The sequence below is a fragment of the Rosa chinensis genome, chromosome 6 (genome assembly GCF_002994745.2).
Source record: "Rosa chinensis cultivar Old Blush chromosome 6, RchiOBHm-V2, whole genome shotgun sequence".
Taxonomy (NCBI): domain Eukaryota; kingdom Viridiplantae; phylum Streptophyta; class Magnoliopsida; order Rosales; family Rosaceae; genus Rosa; species Rosa chinensis.
The window spans coordinates 7,138,124-7,156,550 of record NC_037093.1 but is presented as its reverse complement, the minus strand read 5'-3'; the positions used below and the strand labels follow the sequence as shown (position 1 = coordinate 7,156,550).

Below are 18,427 nucleotides of genomic sequence, written 5' to 3'. Positions count from 1 at the left end.
CCTTTTTGATAGCCTAATTTAAGGAACGAAGTTTGAACTCAATAGATAGGGCTACCAATGTGATTGGAAATGATAATCCGTCATGATATAATGCTAAACAATTGACAAACATTACTTTATATGAATTTCCATTATTGATTGACACTACACTAATAAACTAATTAAGTATGAGATTCATCCAAAAAGTATCCCGGGCAATTAGCGATAGACCACCCACCAAATTATAATTTAATTTGACGCTTTTCTAATATGAGACTCTCAACTATCAACTAATCCTATATATGGCTATCTTTGAAAAAGTATAAATGTATCATAGGCCACATATTTTTTTTTGCTATTAAGTAGTTCAATCTTATCTAGTCCAATCTTAGTTTCTCATTTTCTCACCACTTTGACTATCCCTAAAAATATAAGAAGTGTGAGTAAAAAACCGTGTCTGGTTTTAGATGGTAAAAACTTCAGCTCCTAAATTGAGGAAGCACATTTATCTCATGAATTCTATATAACGTTGCACGAAGGAAAAATATGCGTGTGAAAGTTTTATGATAACATTCAGACAATCCATATTTTTCGTTTAGGGGATTGTAAATTATGGTATATGTAACTCTCTAGCATTGATCAACAACCACATTACAAGTTAAAAGCGAATGAATGTGCACAACTACATTTTTTTCTATATATTGATTTTATTTACTATTTACCACCCTATATAATTTTAGATTTTTAGGCCACGGCCGTCTAGAGCCTCCTGTTTGTTAACCCTTTATAGCCGGTCGAAAGTCGTATGCCTGCCCTGTTTTATCGGCCGAAGCAAAATTACCGGGTTCCTGAGATTTCCCGCGAAATTTGCCGGTTTTTAACGGCCTTAAATGAAACAAATTAATTTCTACTTTTACTGTTTGCAACCAAAACAAAAAAAAAGCCTAAAGAGAGCAACATAAAAATACCAGACACACTTCGTCCTCTTTTGGCGGGAATTTCACTCTTCTCGCCGACACAATTCTCAAACCCAGCAAAAAGAAAAGCATCTTTCTTTATCATTTCTGATATTCTTCTTCACAAAACACCCATATTTGAACATAGTTTTTCTGTTTGAACAAAGTAAGATGCTTTTCAATGTTGAATACAATTTCTGGGTGTTGAATTTAGTTGCAGTTGGTAGGCTCATGTTATTTGGCGACTTTTCCTTTTAATAACAAGTTGGAGTTGAATCGAGACACGAGTGGGTACAAGATTTAGGTACATGTTATTTGTCTCCTCATATTTATCTTTTCCTTTTTGATCAGGTTTTCTTTATTTTTTTATTCTTTTATTCTTTTCCTTTTGATCTTGTGGATTTGCTTATAGTATTTGAATTTTCCATTTGGGTTTAGTTCTCTCTCCTTTGGGTCAAATGGGTTTTGTTTGAATATATAAAACTGCAATATTTAATTGAAACTCGTTGATGGGCGCCATGTATGTCCACAAGTGGCAGCTCCATATATACTGGCGTTTCATTCATTCATTCATCCTTCTTCTTCTTCTAGCCTGAGTGATCATGACGGATTTCAGTTTCAGGAATTGGAATGTTAAGTTCAAGAAGTGAGAAGGTCCAAAATCAGAAGAGATTTGCACAACAAGTTGAGCAAAGATTTGAAGTTATAGACTTACATTTGGAGATTTTGAAACAGAGAGAGATTAGAGGCATAAACTAAAATGATACTTGAGGAGGTATTCAAGGATTTCAAGAAGAACAAGAAGAATAATAATAAGAAGAATGTGGTCTTGGTTGGGATTAAAATTGATGACCAAAGCAGAGAGCTTCTTGGATGGGCTCTCGCGAAAGCTGCTGAAGCCGGAGACTGCGTTATTGCGGTTCATGTCTGCCGAAGTTCTGGTAAGTTTTGCAGATATACTCTTATGTTTTATCTAGTTATACTGTTTATAAGATTGCTATGCTTTAGCCAGTCTTGAAATCTTTATTAAGTAATTAGTTATATTCTGAGGATTTTCGTGGTGTAGATTAACAGTTCCGCAACGTAACATGCCAGACTATTTGGTAAGATAACATACTCCTTGTGTTAATATGTATAGATCAATCCGTGAAGGACAAGCCAATAGTGGATAGTTATGTAGAGGCTTTTGAAGGGTTATGTAATATAAAAAAGGTTTGTTCATCTTCACTACTCTTTCACTATTCCTGTAATATAGTTGAAATTTGAGCTTTGATTATAAATTGTCACACTTAAATTTCAGGTAGACCTCATCAGTCAGGTATTGACAGGAAGCTCAATCCGAAAGGCGCTAGTGAAAGAGGCAAAGAACCATGAAACTATGGCTGTAGTTGTAGGCACAAGCAAGCCAAGCCAAGGGTAAGGGAGAGATGTGAAACTCCGGAGGAATGAAGTTGCATTGGTTTTTAGTGCATGTGATTTGTTTTTATTTTTCTCTGATTACTCTAAACATATGACATTTGTAGGTTTAAGGATTCTACGGCGAAATACTGTGCTAAGAAATTGCCTCCAAGCACAGATGTGGTGGCAATCAGCAAGGGGGAAGTTGTATACAGAAGATGTACAAGTAATGAACAATCAGGTTGGTGTTTTGAGTCTTAGAAAATACATTCTCCTGGCTCATGAACACTAAATTCAGTTTCGGTTATGGTAGGTCTAGCAGGTGATGAGCCAAGGCCAAGTATGAGTCAGATTTATAATTGTATTCCTAGAGGAAAAAGCCAATCTGAATTTGGTGACTCTGAGGCGGATACAGAAACTGTTAAATCATTTTCTGATAAGGCTGAGAGCTCCCAAGCTAGTCCTATGCGTGACAATGAAGACCTGAAGAAAGAGCATAAAAGAGCTCATAACAGATCAGCTTCTTCACTTAGTATAGGAGAGTCAACAGAGAAGTGCCTCGGATGGCCTCTGCGTAGAGCAAGTTCTGTGAGTAAACAAATCCCGGGCACAAGGAACCTGTCTGTGGTGCAATGGGTGATGAGCTTACCAGATCGTTCTCCACAGCAGTCTCCTCAATGTTCAATCATAAGAGAAACTTCCTTTGAAGGAGGTATCAAGAGTACTTCTTCTGATTTGGATGCGCTACCGAATGAGTTAAAGAGTCTCCTGAAAACAAATCGTTGCAGATGGTTCAGTCACGAGGTTCTGAAAACTGCAACTTCAAATTTCTCTTCAGGTCTTTAACACTACTTTGTCCTGAGATTGTCCCTTTTGTTCTCTTCTCTATCTTCTTAGGCTCTTAAGTGTTTCTATATCTAACTTACTCTTTTCTTTGACAGAAAATCTTATTGGGAAAGGAGGATGCAACCTTGTGTTCAAGGGAATTCTACCAGATGGCAAGAAAGTGGCAGTAAAGCTTATGAAGTCTTCCAAAGCAAAGTGGAAGGATTTTGCTCATGAAGTCGACATCATCTCCTTGTTGAGGCACGAGCACATCATGCCTCTGCTTGGATTCTGCTCTGAGGAGAATGTTCTAATATCTGTTTATGATTTCTCGCCTAAAGGAAGCTTAGAGGAGAATTTACATGGTAAGTGTTGAGTACTTTAGTCCATGTGTTTTATTTGCTTGGTAAAAGCTGTCAGAATTTGATTTTGAATTGTAGTTGATGCAGGCAAGAACAAAGGCAAACCTGTATTGTCATGGGAAGTGAGATTCAAAGCTGCTGTTGGGATTGCTGAAGCTCTAAATTACCTGCACAACGAATGTTCTCCACCAGTTATTCATAGAGATGTCAAGTCTTCAAACATTCTGCTGACACCAGAGCTAGAACCACGGGTCAGTAATCATCAGAAAACAAATGGTGATTAATATATGAAGATCACTAAACTTATGACATTAACTCATTGCTTGCATTTTGGTGACAGTTATCTGATTTCGGCCTTGCAATATGGGGACCAACAACTACGTCTTCTCTGACTGAATGCACTGTAGTGGGAACATTTGGTTATCTTGCCCCTGAATATTTCATGTATGGAAAAATCAGTGACAAGATTGATGTCTATGCCTTTGGTGTAGTCCTGCTTGAACTATTATCAGGAAGAACACCTATTGGCTCTGACACTAACAAACAGCAAGAAAGCTTGGTCATGTGGGTAAGTCCACCTCCGTAACTCAGTACCTTTTTCTTTAACTTCTTTCAAGCATTTAGGAGCAATGACAATGAAAAAAATTTCAGGCAAAGCCTAAACTAGAGAATGGAGATGTACATGACATACTGGATCCAAATTTCGATGGAAAGTTTGATGAGATTCAGGTACTGAGAGTGGTTGAAGCAGCAAAACTCTGCATCACACGCTCAGCTAGGCTTCGCCCTAAAATGAGTCAGGTATGATACCATTAAGTGCATATAAACCAAGAGGTTCTGTGTTAGTATTAGAGTGAATATCCAAGTTTCATGCTCTTTTATTTTCCTTCTCAGATAGTGAAGCTCCTAAAAGGGGATCCAGATGTGGAAACGTATGTGAACCCTCCATATTTTGATGTCGAGGATTCAGAAAACCTTGATGACAATGATGATGAAGTTTATCCAAGTTCAAGTGCAGAGTTACATTTGAACCTTGCACTGCTTGATGTTGACGATGATGATACAACATCATTCAGTAGTGTGGAGCAGAGCAACCGTTCTTGGGAAGAATATTTGAATGGTAGATGGAGCAGATCATCAAGCTTTGATTAGATTTTCTTGTACAGTCGATCTTTTTTCTCCTCTTGTTTTGAAGTTTTGATCACATGCTCCTGCGGACATGAATTTAGCAAATCTGTACATTATAGGTAAAGGAATGTGCCCCTAAGTGTGAGGTATGTGTAGATGTAAAAGTGTACAGATAAAAAATAAATATAGAAGTGATGGTGTGCAAAGGAAAGTCTGCAGCTTATCAGAACTGAGAAGCTGTAATTTTTTTCGAACGTATAGCCTATCGCGCCAGATAGAGGTGAACATTTCTCCTTCACATGAAATATTAATATTAACAAAATTGAAGCAGTTTGGAATTTGAAACTAACCAAAATTATCAATTCTCAAAATATCAAGGTGCAGCCGTACAGGCACTATAAAGAAAACAGATTAAGATGAATGCATATATTATTAGCCTACTTCAATCCGATTACATGAAAGACCAATAGCAACAAACCAGACCTACTTGCAAAGTGGTACAAGTTCCTCAGACCTATACTTAAAAATGGTGTTGTACAAGCTTAAATTCATATGTGAAACATCATGATCAATAATACGCACGCTGCATTACATGAATAGATTGCTGTGGTGACACAACAACGGAATATAAGAATGATTGGAGTACAACATACTGACACCTCATATAAATCCTAGGCATACTCTACCATGATAAGTACATTAAGAACTTAAAACAGCTAGCCTCAAAGCAGAAAAACACAGAAACTACAAAGTGGGAAAGAGCTAGATGGAAGTTATTTTTGAATACATAGTAGTAGAGTGAATTACCAACCAAATGAGTCAGAACCACATTGCCAAACAATTACATAATTACGTACTGAATCAAATGCCATGCCAAGATATATCGACACATTAATTAAGGGGTTACGAAACAGAACGACGGTTCAACACCACACCTCTTGCAGCAGAGTTCTTTGAAAACTTGATCTTGATTGTTTTAAGTATGGCTAGAGCCTCTTGCATGTTTATCCTCTCTTCTGGTGATTCTGCTGAACAAGCAACAGCTAATCTCATAATAGATGATAAGCACTCCCTCTTGCTCACGAAGTCATGATCCTCCTCAGTTCCAAGTAAGGTAGCATCCACAACTTCAACTATCGCATCTGCAACTAGGAAATTTTCAACCCATTGATTTATTCTCATTTCCCCAATGAAGATCTCATCGATCAGCTTCCTTCTTGTGAATGTTTCCATTACTACAATACCAAAACCATACACGTCCCCTCTTTTGCTCACTATTCCTTCCATTCCGTACTCTGCATATATAAAACTGATTTAAAAACAAAAATACTTTTATAATTAAGGACAACATACATAATTGAAAGATAAAGTACAACACCTGGGGCAATATACCCTAGGGCTGGGTTCGGATCGGTCCGGTCCGAAAAAGTTGAAAACCGAAACTGAAACCGAAACCGAAACCGGCACTATCGGTTCGGTCCGGATCGGTCTTTTGAGCATGTTAAAACTGATGAGAAACCGACCCGAAAACAATCGGGCCGGTCTTTCGGTTTTTCGGGCCAAGAAACTGATTTTTCCAGATTTCACTCATTTCAGTCTAGGACTCTAGGTAACCTGCTTCCAATTTTCATAATCCCAGATAAAAGCTATAAGCTAATGGAGCTGCACAAAACATCAGAAACTGTGCTTACTGCACTTACTGCAGAATTGCAGATTCACACATACACACACTGCATAGTGCAGATTGAAGCAATTTTGAACAAATTATGAGTTGCAAATTTAATGCAAAATATGAATTATGAAGTAGCAGACTATCCGAAGTTGCAAATAAAGCAGTAAAGCCATCCAAATGGACCAAATATGCACTGAAACTAAAGCCATCCAATCCAACTATGCAAACTTAGCTAGTTAAGTCATCCAAATGGACCAAATATGCATTGAAACTAAAGCCAATAAGCCATAAACAATCACTAGAATGAAGTTCAATATTTCAATCAAAAACAACACTTATTAAAAGTTTAAAACTTCAAGGCTTCAAGCCATGTCTTGCTTGACTCTTGAACCCTCAACGACAATGGCAGAAACTAGGAAGGCAGGAACTTCATGAATCATGAGAGTGATGATTTTTATTGATTCAACTCATAGGACTCCACCCTGCATAAAAAAGGGGCAGTTCAACGCAAATAAAAAATATGCAGAAACAATATTTGCATATCATCAGCTAACAGCTATATTCAAATGATGGTTCAAAAATCAAAACTTCAAATGTTCAATACTCGAAATCACATTTGACTGAAATCTAATAATGCATAAATTCTTAGAAATTGACCAACTATATTCCAGTAATTCCACTTCATATAGTTCTTCATTTTTTTGGCCTCTTGGAAACTGTCTTTTTTGATGCTGGAACAACTTCTTGCTTTTTTGTTGATGGAGCTGCTCCTTTGATTCCTTTCGCTTTGGCGGCTTTGACTTGTGCACTATCGGCTGTGTCTTTAAGCACATGGTCTATGAAAGAACAATTCACATTATCACGAAAGTGCAAACTGTAAAGTCATTAAACAAAAAAAACTGAAATATTCAAATTGTACCTCTCTCAACTTCTTCATAGAAGTACATATCCTCAACTGTTGGAACATATTCGATGCTTTGAATGCTTTCTGACCTCAACCAATTTTGGAAGCATATCAATGCTTCAACGGTTTTTGCAGATAGTGAACTTCTGAATGGATCGATTACCCTCCTCCCCGTGCTAAAACAACTTTCACTAGCAACTGTGCTTACTTAAATTGCAAGCACATCCTTGGCGACTAATGCAAGATTGGGGTACTTAGAACCATTAAGCTTCCACCATTGCAGAAGCTTCCAATCTTCATGTTCTGGAGGGTCTTCAATAGGGTCCAGCAAGTATCTATCCACCTCGTGTGACACCACAGTCTGATCTGAGTCTTCCAACTCTTGTTTCCAATCAGCTTGCATGGCAGCCATCTTCCCACTCATTTGGGTTCTTGAACTTTTTGTGCTAGAGCTACCGGTACCACTTGTTGTAGCTTTCTCAGCCTCATTGCCACTTGGTCTCGTCTTTTTGGTGCCCAAAGATGATGAATACAAGTCTGTGAGGTTCACCAGCAATTCCTTCAACTCGGCAGACCTATGCTTGATTGTTGCAGGATCAAGTTTAAGCCATATTCTACATACCCTCTCAAAATTGCGAAGCTTGTATCGAGGATCTAAAACCAAAGCCACCAAAAGCAAGTGATTCATGTCATCGAGGCTTGCAAAATATTTTTTAAACTTGCTCCTCATCTTCACTGCCATCTCAAACAAGATCTTTTCTGTATTGCTTCCATTACACATCTCAGGCCGGTCAAAGAGGTCGTCAATCTCAGCTTCAATTGCCACGATATCATGGAATGCTTTCTGAGTTGTGGGACTGTTTGTGGCTGATATCCTCATTGTCACATCATAGAATACCTGCAAATGTACCATTATAAAAAAACAGATTTATTAAAGTAGCATGAAACTGCAAAAAATTAAACAGAAAATGTAAACTGAAAAGCAGAAAATGAAAGTTAAATGCAGAAACTGAAAGTTAAGAATATGAAATGCAGAAACTGAAATGCAGAAAGTTAAATGCAGAAACTGAAATGCAGAAAATGAAATGCTGTAACTTAAATGCAGAAAATGAAATGCGCAGAAACTTAAATGCAGAAACTGAAAGTTAAGAATATGAAATGTAGAAACTGAAATGCAGAAACTGTAAAGTGTAAACTGAAATGCAGAAAATGAAATGCAAAAACTTAAATGCAGAAACTGAAAAGTGGCTGATTACCTTGAGGAAATTGACAAAAACAGTAGCTCTTTCCCAATCAGTTTCGACGGGTGGCCCTACCCTTTTAATCTTCTCTTTTGTTTTGTTTGCAGCTTCTGTTTCTGCCCCTTCTAACCACTCATCATCTTCAACCTCTTCCTCATCAAAATAACCCTTGTATTTCGTGTCTTCCTCTTCTGCCATGCGATCAAACCCTTTCTGAAGCTCAAGGGCAACATCCAACATTAAGAAGGTGGAATTCCACCGAGTTGGCACATCCAATATGCACACCTTCTTGCAATCCAATTGTTCTATGGCAACACATCGCTTAAAAACATCAAGCCTTGCAGACGAACTCCTAACATAACGAACTGCATTTCTAATCGAAGCCACAGATTTATCCATCATTCTTAACCCTGATTTCACAATCAAGTTGAGAATGTGAGCTAAACACCTCACATGAAGCCACTTGCCTCCTAAAACAGGTTGTTTTTTCCAAGTGAGCATCTTTTTCCTAATGTAATCGATAGCAACTTTGTTTGCGGATGCGTTATCCACCGAAATAGTCAACACTCTCTCGATTCCCCATTCAAGTAGGCATGTTTCCAGTAGCCTTCCTATGGTGTTCCCTTGATGATTAGAAATTACACAAAAGTTAAGAATTCTTTTGTGTAAATTCCAACCACCATCTATGAAATGAGCCGTAACCACCATGTAATTTATGTTTTGCACCGATGTCCACGTATCGGTGGTTAAATTAACACAGTGGCTAGCTAGCTCCTGCCTAAGTTTCTTCTTCTCAACATCATACAATTTCCAAAATGTGGTTACAACTAATCTCCTAGAAGGAGTCTTAAACCTAGGACATGCAACTTTACAAAACCTTTGAAACCCTTCCTTCTCTGGGTGACTAAATGGCAGCTCGTCTATTACTATCATCTCAACACAAGCTCTTACGCAAGCATCTTGACTAAATGCCCTCATAGTTAAAGAAGGTTCATTCAAGTTCCCACCAGCTACAAACACTTGTTGAAACTCTTCCAGATCTATCCTACCAGGGTATTTTTTACACACAACCTCTATATGCCTCTTTAAGCTGCTGGTGCCATTATCATATGGATTACAAGCAAGGTCTGTAGAACAATACCTGCATTTTGCCCTTTTCGTAGTCCCAACCTGGACCTTCTTTCCATCTTTGAACTCATACGATGGCTTGTCAATCTTCTCATAGTGCTCCCATACCATCGAACGCTCCCTCGACCCTGTGGATGTACTCTTCCTCGGTCTCTTTTTGGGTTTTGGTGGCCGTGCCGATGTCATCGTAGATGGAGTACCAGTACTTGCAGTTGCAGCAACGATAACATTCTCAGCAATTTCTGTGTCGGGATCAGACTTGGAATTGGAGTTTGCAATTGCATTACTCGATTCCGAATTTGAATTGGGTTCGGAATGGCTTGAGGATTGGGATTGGGTTTGTGGTGTCTTTCCAGTGGATAAATCCATGGGTGATTGATTGACACTCGATAATCGAGAGTGAAGAAGAATTGAAGAAGTGAAGAACAGAAGAAATGAAGTTGGGTGATGAGGTGATCGTTTTCTCGAACTGAAGAGGACGGCTTGGAATGGGGTCTTTACTCTTTAGGTCGAAGACTGGAAATGAAATTGGGACATTGGGTGATTACCTGCAAGTGAGTTTAGGGTATCCTCTATAGACTCAGCTGATAACCAATTAAAATTGGACACATAGACAAGTACAAAGAATCGGTCCGGATCGGTCCTAATCGGTCCCTCTAATATGAAAACCGAGCCCGGCCCGAAGAACCCTTTAATCGGTTCGGTTTAGCCCGAACCGATAAATGCAGCTATCAAACCCGACCCGAATGGCAGGTTTCGGTCCGGATCAAACCGGTTTCTCTGTCTGTTGGGTGAAAACGCCCAGCCCTAATATACCCAATTGTGGCTAGGGTCATGGTTTGAGTCATAGAATCTCCTCCACCCAAGAGTCTTGCAATACCAAAATTAGCCACATGTGCAACCATATCATCATCTAGTAGGATGTTGCTTGGCTTCAATTCACAATGGACAATAGGTACTTCATAACCCTGATGAAGGTACTCCAATGCCGATGCAACATCTATCATTATATCCAACCTCTGCATTATGTTCAAAGAAGAATTCTGAGAATACAACCACTTCTCAAGGCTCCCATTAGGCATGTAATTCAATATAAGACCTTTGAAATCAATTTGACTGCAGCAACTGATGACTTTGACAAGATTTCGGTGACGAACATTACTTAGCACTTCACATTCAACTTCAAAACTCGTAAATGCCCCTTCTAACTCCAAATTGAAAACCTTTATCGCAACGTCTATCCCATCTAACAATGTTCCTTTATATACTGAGCCAAAACCCCCAGTACCAAGTAAGTTGCTCTCATTGAATCCATCTGTCGCACTTAAGAGCTCTAGGTATGAAACTCTTCTCCATAAAACTTGAGGCGTCAAGATAGTATGTGCTGCAGCATTCGTTGCATTCTTTTTTCTGCATAACACCAACATCCAAAATATGGAGGTCACTAGAAGAATTACGGACAAGATCCCCTGAATAACATATTTCAAGATAGACATACAAGTTTTTCTTCTGCATGGTGGAACTTGAAATTGAGATGCACCACAAAGTCCTTGGTTTAAAACAAATGATTCAGCAGAGAAGTTTTTGAAAGGACCACTTATTGGAATTTCTCCTTGGAGTCTGTTGGAAGACAGATTCAGATACTTGAGATGTGAGAGTGCTTTTAGAGACTTTGGAATCACTCCAATGAAACTATTATGAGATAAATCCAATCGTTCTAAGCTTACGCAAGTTGCAAAGGAACTAGGATTAAGGCCTTCTAGATTATTATGTACTAAGGAGAGATTGACCAAATTCAATAAACTCCCAACACTGCTTGGTATACTACCAGATAATTGGTTGTATGATACATCTATGTATGTAGCAACTTTCAAATTACCAACATCACCTGATAGAGGTCCAATTAGAAAATTGGATGACAAGTTTATTTGCAAGATATCTTTAAGTCCCCACTAGGTAGATGGTATTGTGGAATTCAACAAATTGAACTCTAAGTATAGATATCTTAGAGATGATGTTAGATTACCCAAGCAGGAAGGTATAGAATCAGAGAGTTGATTCCCACCCAAAAACAAATCAACCAAGTTTTCTAGTTGACAAAGTTCATCTGGAATGTATCCTTGCAATGTGTTATAATGCATACGCAAACCTTGAAGATTCAGTAGTCTTTCCATTCATGAGCCTGGAATTGGCCCGCTCAATTGATTGTTTTCGAGGTCTAAAACTATCAAGCTACTTAAGTTGCCTATATCACTGGGGATGTTACCTCTCAAGTTGCAGTTTCCTAACTGAAGATATTGAAGTGATGCAGAGAAATTACTGAAGGAAAGCTTGGCATTTAATGGATTGCTTGAGAAGGCTAAACGCTTCAAATTTCTAAGATTTGCCAGACAAGACAAAATATTAACTTCTAGAGTAGAGGTATCAAGGGTCAAATTGTTGTTGAACAATCCTAGCCATTCAAGGTTTGTCAAGAGGCACAGAGTGCTTGGAATAAATCCTAAAAAAGAGTTACCTCCCAGTTCTAGAAGCTGAAGCTCAGAAGCATTGGAGATGGATTTGGGGATTACTCCACTGAGGTGATTCGCTGCTACTTGAAATTGTTCTACGTTTGGAAGCCCAAGGCCTATGTTTGCTGGGAGGCTACCTGAAAGCTGATTGATGCCGAGATATAATTTTGTTATTGTGGAGATATTGAAGATTGAGGATGGGATATGACCATTTAGATTATTATCCATGAGCGACAACCCCTCTAAATTTGGAAGATAACCAAATTCATATGGTATAGTACCTGCAACAAAGAATTGGCATTATTCAATACTTTGTGTGAGAAGATTTTTATGAAGGATAGGGTAAAGTTGTAGATGGTTTTCTTTTTCTTTTTCTTTTTAGAAAAAAAAAAAAACTTGTAGTCGATCAATTGTACTCTTTTGATACTCTTTTTCACTTGCTCTGATCAAGCATGGTTTTTAATGAGGTCATCTTAACCTCAATTTTTATGAAATATCTATTTCAATAAAAAATAAAAAATAAAAGTTGTGGAAGATTTTTTTTCTTTTCTTTTCCAGAACATGGGAAAGTGAGGGGAGAGATAAATTAAAGAGAAAAGGATAGTGGGGGAAAAATTATCAAAAATTTTAGGAAATTATATTAAGATTTGTCTACCGTAAAAAGAGAACTATAATAGAGTACTATAGGAATACATTAGACTAATGTAAAACAGGTATAAATTTAACAATATAATATGATTATCAAAATATAAAATGACCACATCATTTTTGGATTGATAACTCTATGAACCGGTTTATAAAAATATATAATGGTAATTAAATATATGTAATTGAGATTATGAATACCTGTTAACCTGTTGGTGTCAAGCTCAATCCTCTTTATCTGGGTTAAGTTCCCAATATATTTGGGTATTCTTCCACTAAACTTGTTCTCCCCCAAGTCTAATAAAAGAAATTGTTTGCATTGCCATAACTTGGAAGGAAGTGGACCATCAAACTGATTGATAGCTAAATCCAACTCTTGAATATTTGGAAGATGTTGACAAATTTTGTCAGGATTCTACCATTCAAGTTGTTTCCATAGAAAGTTACAACAGTCAAAGATGACATATTGAAGACACCCATAGGAATAGGCCCCTTTAAGGCATTTTCTTGCACAAACAACATTTCTAGCTGATTCAAGGTGCTAATCTCATTTGAAATCTCTGAAAAATCAACACACTAGCTTACACAAGATATATGATATACTCTATACTATTTCACAAAAATAAAATAAAAAAAATTCAAATATGGGGCATATTGCAGGGTAACTAATTATCTATTTAAATAAACAAAACCGATGGAAGTTATACGTACCTATAAAATTATTATAATCAAGGTTGATTGCCTTCAACGTTGGCCTGTTAATAATTATTAATTAGATATTTGCTTACCTTAACAATCTAGGTTGTCAAACATATATAATTGAGAAGACATATAATCATTACCACACATTGATTACTTGGAAATAAATCATGATATATAGAAACAAAATAAAATCATTATTGCATATATGTCAAGTAGTTCCAGTTAAGATCAATTATCTTTATCTGGGTTAAGTGGCCAATATAGATGAGTATGCTTCCACATAAACTGTTATGTGATGATTGTAATAAAAGTATTGCGACCATTTGGATGGAAGTGGACCGTCAAGTTGGTTATAAGAACAATCCAACTTTTGAATGCTCGGAATGTTGACATATAGTGTTCAGAAGTCTTCCAATCAAGTTGTTTTCATATAGACTAAAAAATAATCAAAGAAGACATTTTGAAGACAACCATAGGAATTCATAGGCCTTTATAAGGCAATGAAGTTCACTGACAACTTCTTCAGTTGATCTAAAGTGCCAATCTCATTTTGTATTTCTTAAAACTTAACAATTATATATGATAGTTGATCATCTGCACATAAGAAGTCTGATTGAAGTTTCAAGTGTAGGGCATATGCATAATTATTATCTCTTTAACTAATTCAACCAAACTGATTTGTAACATACCTGTAAAATTGTTAGCATCAAGGTATATTTCCTACAACGTTGTTAGGTTTCCAATTTCTCTTGCTATGCAATAATCATTACTTAGAAATAAGCGTATCTTATACCTTAACATGCTAGCTATGGTGTTAATAGATTAGGGTTTTAGATCATTTGTTGGTAGGTACATATATTAGTTTATACGTACCTAAGAGTTGGTTATAACGCAGCTCAATTACTTGCAAAGCAGATAAGTTGAAGATGGTACCTGGTATGGAACCTGCAAATTGATTACCAAACAACCTGAATCCTTGAAGTTTGGACAAGGATCCAAACCATGAAGGTATCACTCCCATAAACTTGTTGTATCCCAAGTTAATAAACTTCAACCGGCGCAAGCGAGCCAATTCGTCAGGTAAGGTACCCTGGAAACTGTTATTTTGGATGTTCAGATCAACAAGCAATGATAAGTTGCCTAACTTAGGAGGAATGGTGCCCGCAAGACCAAAGTAAGAGAGGTTCAACTCTGTGACTCGATGATGGCGTGCACCACAAATGATGCCAACCCAGTTGCAAACAGGGGTGGTGGTTGACCAATTGGTAAAGATCATGTTTTGAGGGTCACTTGTGATATGGACTTTTAGAGCAAGAAGAGCAGACCGGTCTGTGGTGATGTTAAGGTTGGTTTGTGCTGCCATAGTTAAGCAGCTAGCCGCCTCACAACAGATCAAGTATAGCAGGAAGAACCAAGTAACTCTCTCCATTGTTTGAATAATGGATATGCAAAGTGTGTGGAATTGTTCACTGAGGAGAGTTACAAGAGAAACTAACTGGAGATAGTTTAATATATGTACCCATGCTACTAATTCAAAGAAGTTGCTTACTTTTCGATCAACACTAAAAACATGTAGAAAGAATATTTAGTCAACAAACTGTTACTGCAGAATCATATTAGATTAAAAACATTATTTTCACCAAATAAAATCTTATGCTTAGTTTTAAATTAAGGTACAACAATAACAAACATTCAACTTCAATCACTTATAACTCCAAAAATTGCTAACCAAAAATAGTTTAAATATGAGATTACCTGAATCCAAACCACTTGATACTGTTTCGAGAATCTACAAAATGGAAAATCAATATATAAAGAATACACCCCCAAAATAAGTGATAAAGTAAACACAAAACAAAATAACGAAAATAATGCACACAACCAAAATCAGTAACTGATATAATAAAACTCACCTGAATCACAATAAGAGATGAAGATAGCACTAAACAACAGACAACAGAACAGTGGGGCAAAAACAACCCCTAAAATGTTTTGCATAGAATCTGCAAAAATCAAACAAAAGAACAATAAAATCCTCAAACTAATCATAAAACTACCAAAACTAACTAAACCTTGCGTCTAAATTGCTAGTAGCTTGATGAAGCAGGTTATCAGCAACCTAAGACGAAAGTAGCAGATCATTAATATTTTCAAGGGTTTAGGGTTCAGGAATGAAGGCTCATAGTTTAGACTTTATTAACACAATTGAAAAGGTAGAAAAAAACTAAAGGAAGCACAATACGACCTGTGTAAAAAAATAAAAAAAGAAGAAATCAACTACTTGACGACTTGATACCAGAATACTTGTTCCTTCTATACACCCTCTCAATCCCAAGATCAGTGTTCAAAGAATTCTGAACATAACGAAAGCTAAAGTGTGAGACCATATTATCTGACAGTTAAGAAAATAAACATGCAACTCATCTAACTTTCAGCATTCTTATAATTGGGAGTGACTATCTTTTATTAAGATGCATTAAAACTATCAAGATTGCAGCAAAGAACACACTTGCATTTGACGACACAAAAATGCATCCTGTGAAAAATTTAAATTAAAAATGCAATTTGTACCTTACATAGTTCCAATGTGAGCAACTGATTTTGCAAACAACAGTAAAATCTCTTTTTTTCTTTTCTGTAGCGCTTAGTCCTTTCTTTTTCAATTTATAGCAGAAGTATGTTTCAATGTTAAAAAAAAAAAAACTACAGCTCAATGTAAGCAATAAACTGAATAAAGACACATATAAACCATCAAAGCCTCTTTAATCATGTTCACATCATTCAGAAATAGCATGTTAGTTAATTGTACTAAAACAACATCTAGATAAACGATCTAAAGACTCTAGACGCGCTTGATTCAAGATTGCAGGGAGTCCATGTGTGGATTTATAAAAAACAAAGACACAGGTCAGATTTAAGTTGTGCCGCCATAAACAAAAGAAAGCAAAACAGAATAACCAAAGCCTCACTCTTTATGATCAAGTATTCACAAATACCCTACCAACGTTTTATCACTGTTGACCTTGTAAGAGTTGATGTCACGCCCTTGATTTTTAACACAAAGAAAAATCGATATATAATCCCATAATTACATATGTGTGAACGTTCAGCCATCAATACAAATTACCTGGAAACTTTTTCCCTTTTAACCCAAGTACATATTGATGTCCTGAACCCACTATCTCAATATTGACCCGCTCCATAGAGTCATATATTACATAAGCTTATGAATTAAATTGTCAACAACAAAATAACACGTAAATGCTGCTCAGAGTTAACTATACAACGGAAGTCCTTATCAACGGTAAAGTCACAAAAATGGCTTCCTACCGTAAAGCTGCAAGGGCGCTATCTCTGATTCAACCTCGATTATCCTAACCTGCAGGATTAACCCCTACACCGTTTGAATAGTGTACCGGGTTGTTACACAACAAACCTGGTAAGCTTTTGCAAGCCCGTATGAGTAATTCAAAACACACATGCACAACTCACGCCAAAAAGGAGGAAAACTTTTCAACTCGCAAATAAAGAAAACATACCATGCTTCCCAAAACAATACTCTTTTCCCAAAAGAAACAACGAAAGTCACATCGTGACAAAATCATATAAATCGTTAACCTAACAATTAAAATATGATAAATCGATCCAATCTGGATAAAACAACAAATAGGTCCAACCTGGACAAAACAGTAAATCGGTCCAACCTGGACAAAACAGCAAATCGGTCTAACCTGGACAAAGCAGTAAATCTGTCCAACCTGGACAAAACAGTAAATTGGTCCAACCTGGACAAAACAGTAAATCGGTCCAACCTGGACAAAGCAGTAAATCGGTCCAACCTGGACAAAACAGTAAATCGTCCAACCTGGACAAAACAGTAAATCGGTCCAACCTGGACAAAACAGTAAATCGTCCAACCTGGACAAAACAGTCTGACAAAATATGTACCCAGGAGTCTTAAGTAACCTACTTAGATCCATGAGGTACGATGGCATACAGACTAGAGCTCTAACTGAATTGTAACCTGTCACCCGGCCAAGGTTCAACCTTACGATATAATATTGCCATGAGAATGCAACCTGCAACCCCGGATCCTTAGGCCAACCTAACCTTCAGATCAAAACATTAAACGAGTTGCACTGGACCCCAAATGTTAAATCAAATCAAAAGGAGAAATCACAACATGTGACTCTCACATCCTCAGACCACCGGTCGTCGGATCAAAACGTTAAATCAAATCAAAATGAGAAATCACAACCTGTGACTCTCACATCCTCAGACCACCGGTCGTCGGATCAAAACGTTAAATCAAATCAAAAGGAGAAATCACAACCTGTGACTCTCAAATCCTCAAATACTTTTCAAACAATAGAAATTCTATTTCCCACCATTTGTTTTCCGAAAAGCCACACCCCAAAACAATAAAACACATCATTCATGCATATTATTTTCATAAATCCACAAATCCACCAAAACATATATATTTCACATAAATATATAATTACGTAGTCATCCGCTCAGGAATGCCTACTAATACCAACTATAGTTTGCAGTTAAATCAATAACTCTTAAAATGATAAAGGAAATCCGTTCATTAATGAACCTTGAACCTTGTGAGATTACTCACCTCGAAACTCCCGCTGCGTCTTCTATACAGAACCGAACTAACACTATCACCAACAACTTGTCCAATTCACCTTTTAGAAGCACCTATTCACCAATGATCTCAAATCAGTAACGATTCACATTTGATTTAAGTTCGAAACCCCTGTTTTGAACTAAAATCCCCAAGGTGACGTCAATTGAGGCAAAACCACATCCGAGACCTCCCAAAGTCCCCGGAATACGTCCATGATCGATGTGACCAAACCACAAGTCGATCGGACACTCGAATCCTCACGGATCAAATAAATCGATCGGTATGAAACTGCAAAAATCATAACAATTCCATACAAACTCCAAAATTTGCATATTATA

General features: G+C 37.1%; 2 protein-coding genes across 5 annotated transcripts; one reads left to right on the top strand and one right to left on the bottom strand.

The window, feature by feature from the left end:
* Positions 1–897: 897 nt before the first annotated feature.
* LOC112172573 (receptor-like serine/threonine-protein kinase At3g01300) lies at positions 898–4,903 on the top strand. 4 transcript variants are annotated; one of them, XM_040507914.1, is made up of 11 exons: positions 898–1,239; positions 1,558–1,876; positions 2,074–2,147; positions 2,236–2,351; positions 2,459–2,574; positions 2,656–3,171; positions 3,275–3,523; positions 3,599–3,771; positions 3,861–4,088; positions 4,172–4,321; positions 4,415–4,903. In XM_040507914.1, the coding sequence occupies exons 2-11, from the start codon at positions 1,696–1,698 to the stop codon at positions 4,670–4,672; spliced, it is 2,061 nt and encodes a 686-aa protein (XP_040363848.1). In that variant the 5' UTR covers positions 898–1,239; positions 1,558–1,695; the 3' UTR covers positions 4,673–4,903. The 4 variants fall into 4 exon arrangements, with proteins under 4 accessions (XP_040363848.1, XP_024165742.1, XP_040363847.1 ...); XM_024309974.2 differs by having other exon boundaries at positions 899–1,239; positions 2,647–3,171; positions 3,608–3,771; XM_040507913.1 differs by having other exon boundaries at positions 899–1,239; positions 2,647–3,171.
* A 328-nt stretch (positions 4,904–5,231) lies between these two features.
* On the bottom strand, positions 5,232–13,299 carry LOC121050221 (putative receptor-like protein kinase At3g47110). The gene is made up of 3 exons (XM_040509707.1): positions 12,950–13,299; positions 12,109–12,384; positions 5,232–5,943 (listed from the first exon to the last, which is right to left on the bottom strand). The coding sequence occupies exons 2-3, from the start codon at positions 12,329–12,331 to the stop codon at positions 5,552–5,554; spliced, it is 615 nt and encodes a 204-aa protein (XP_040365641.1). The 5' UTR covers positions 12,332–12,384; positions 12,950–13,299; the 3' UTR covers positions 5,232–5,551.
* Between the last annotated feature and the right edge of the window lie 5,128 nt (positions 13,300–18,427).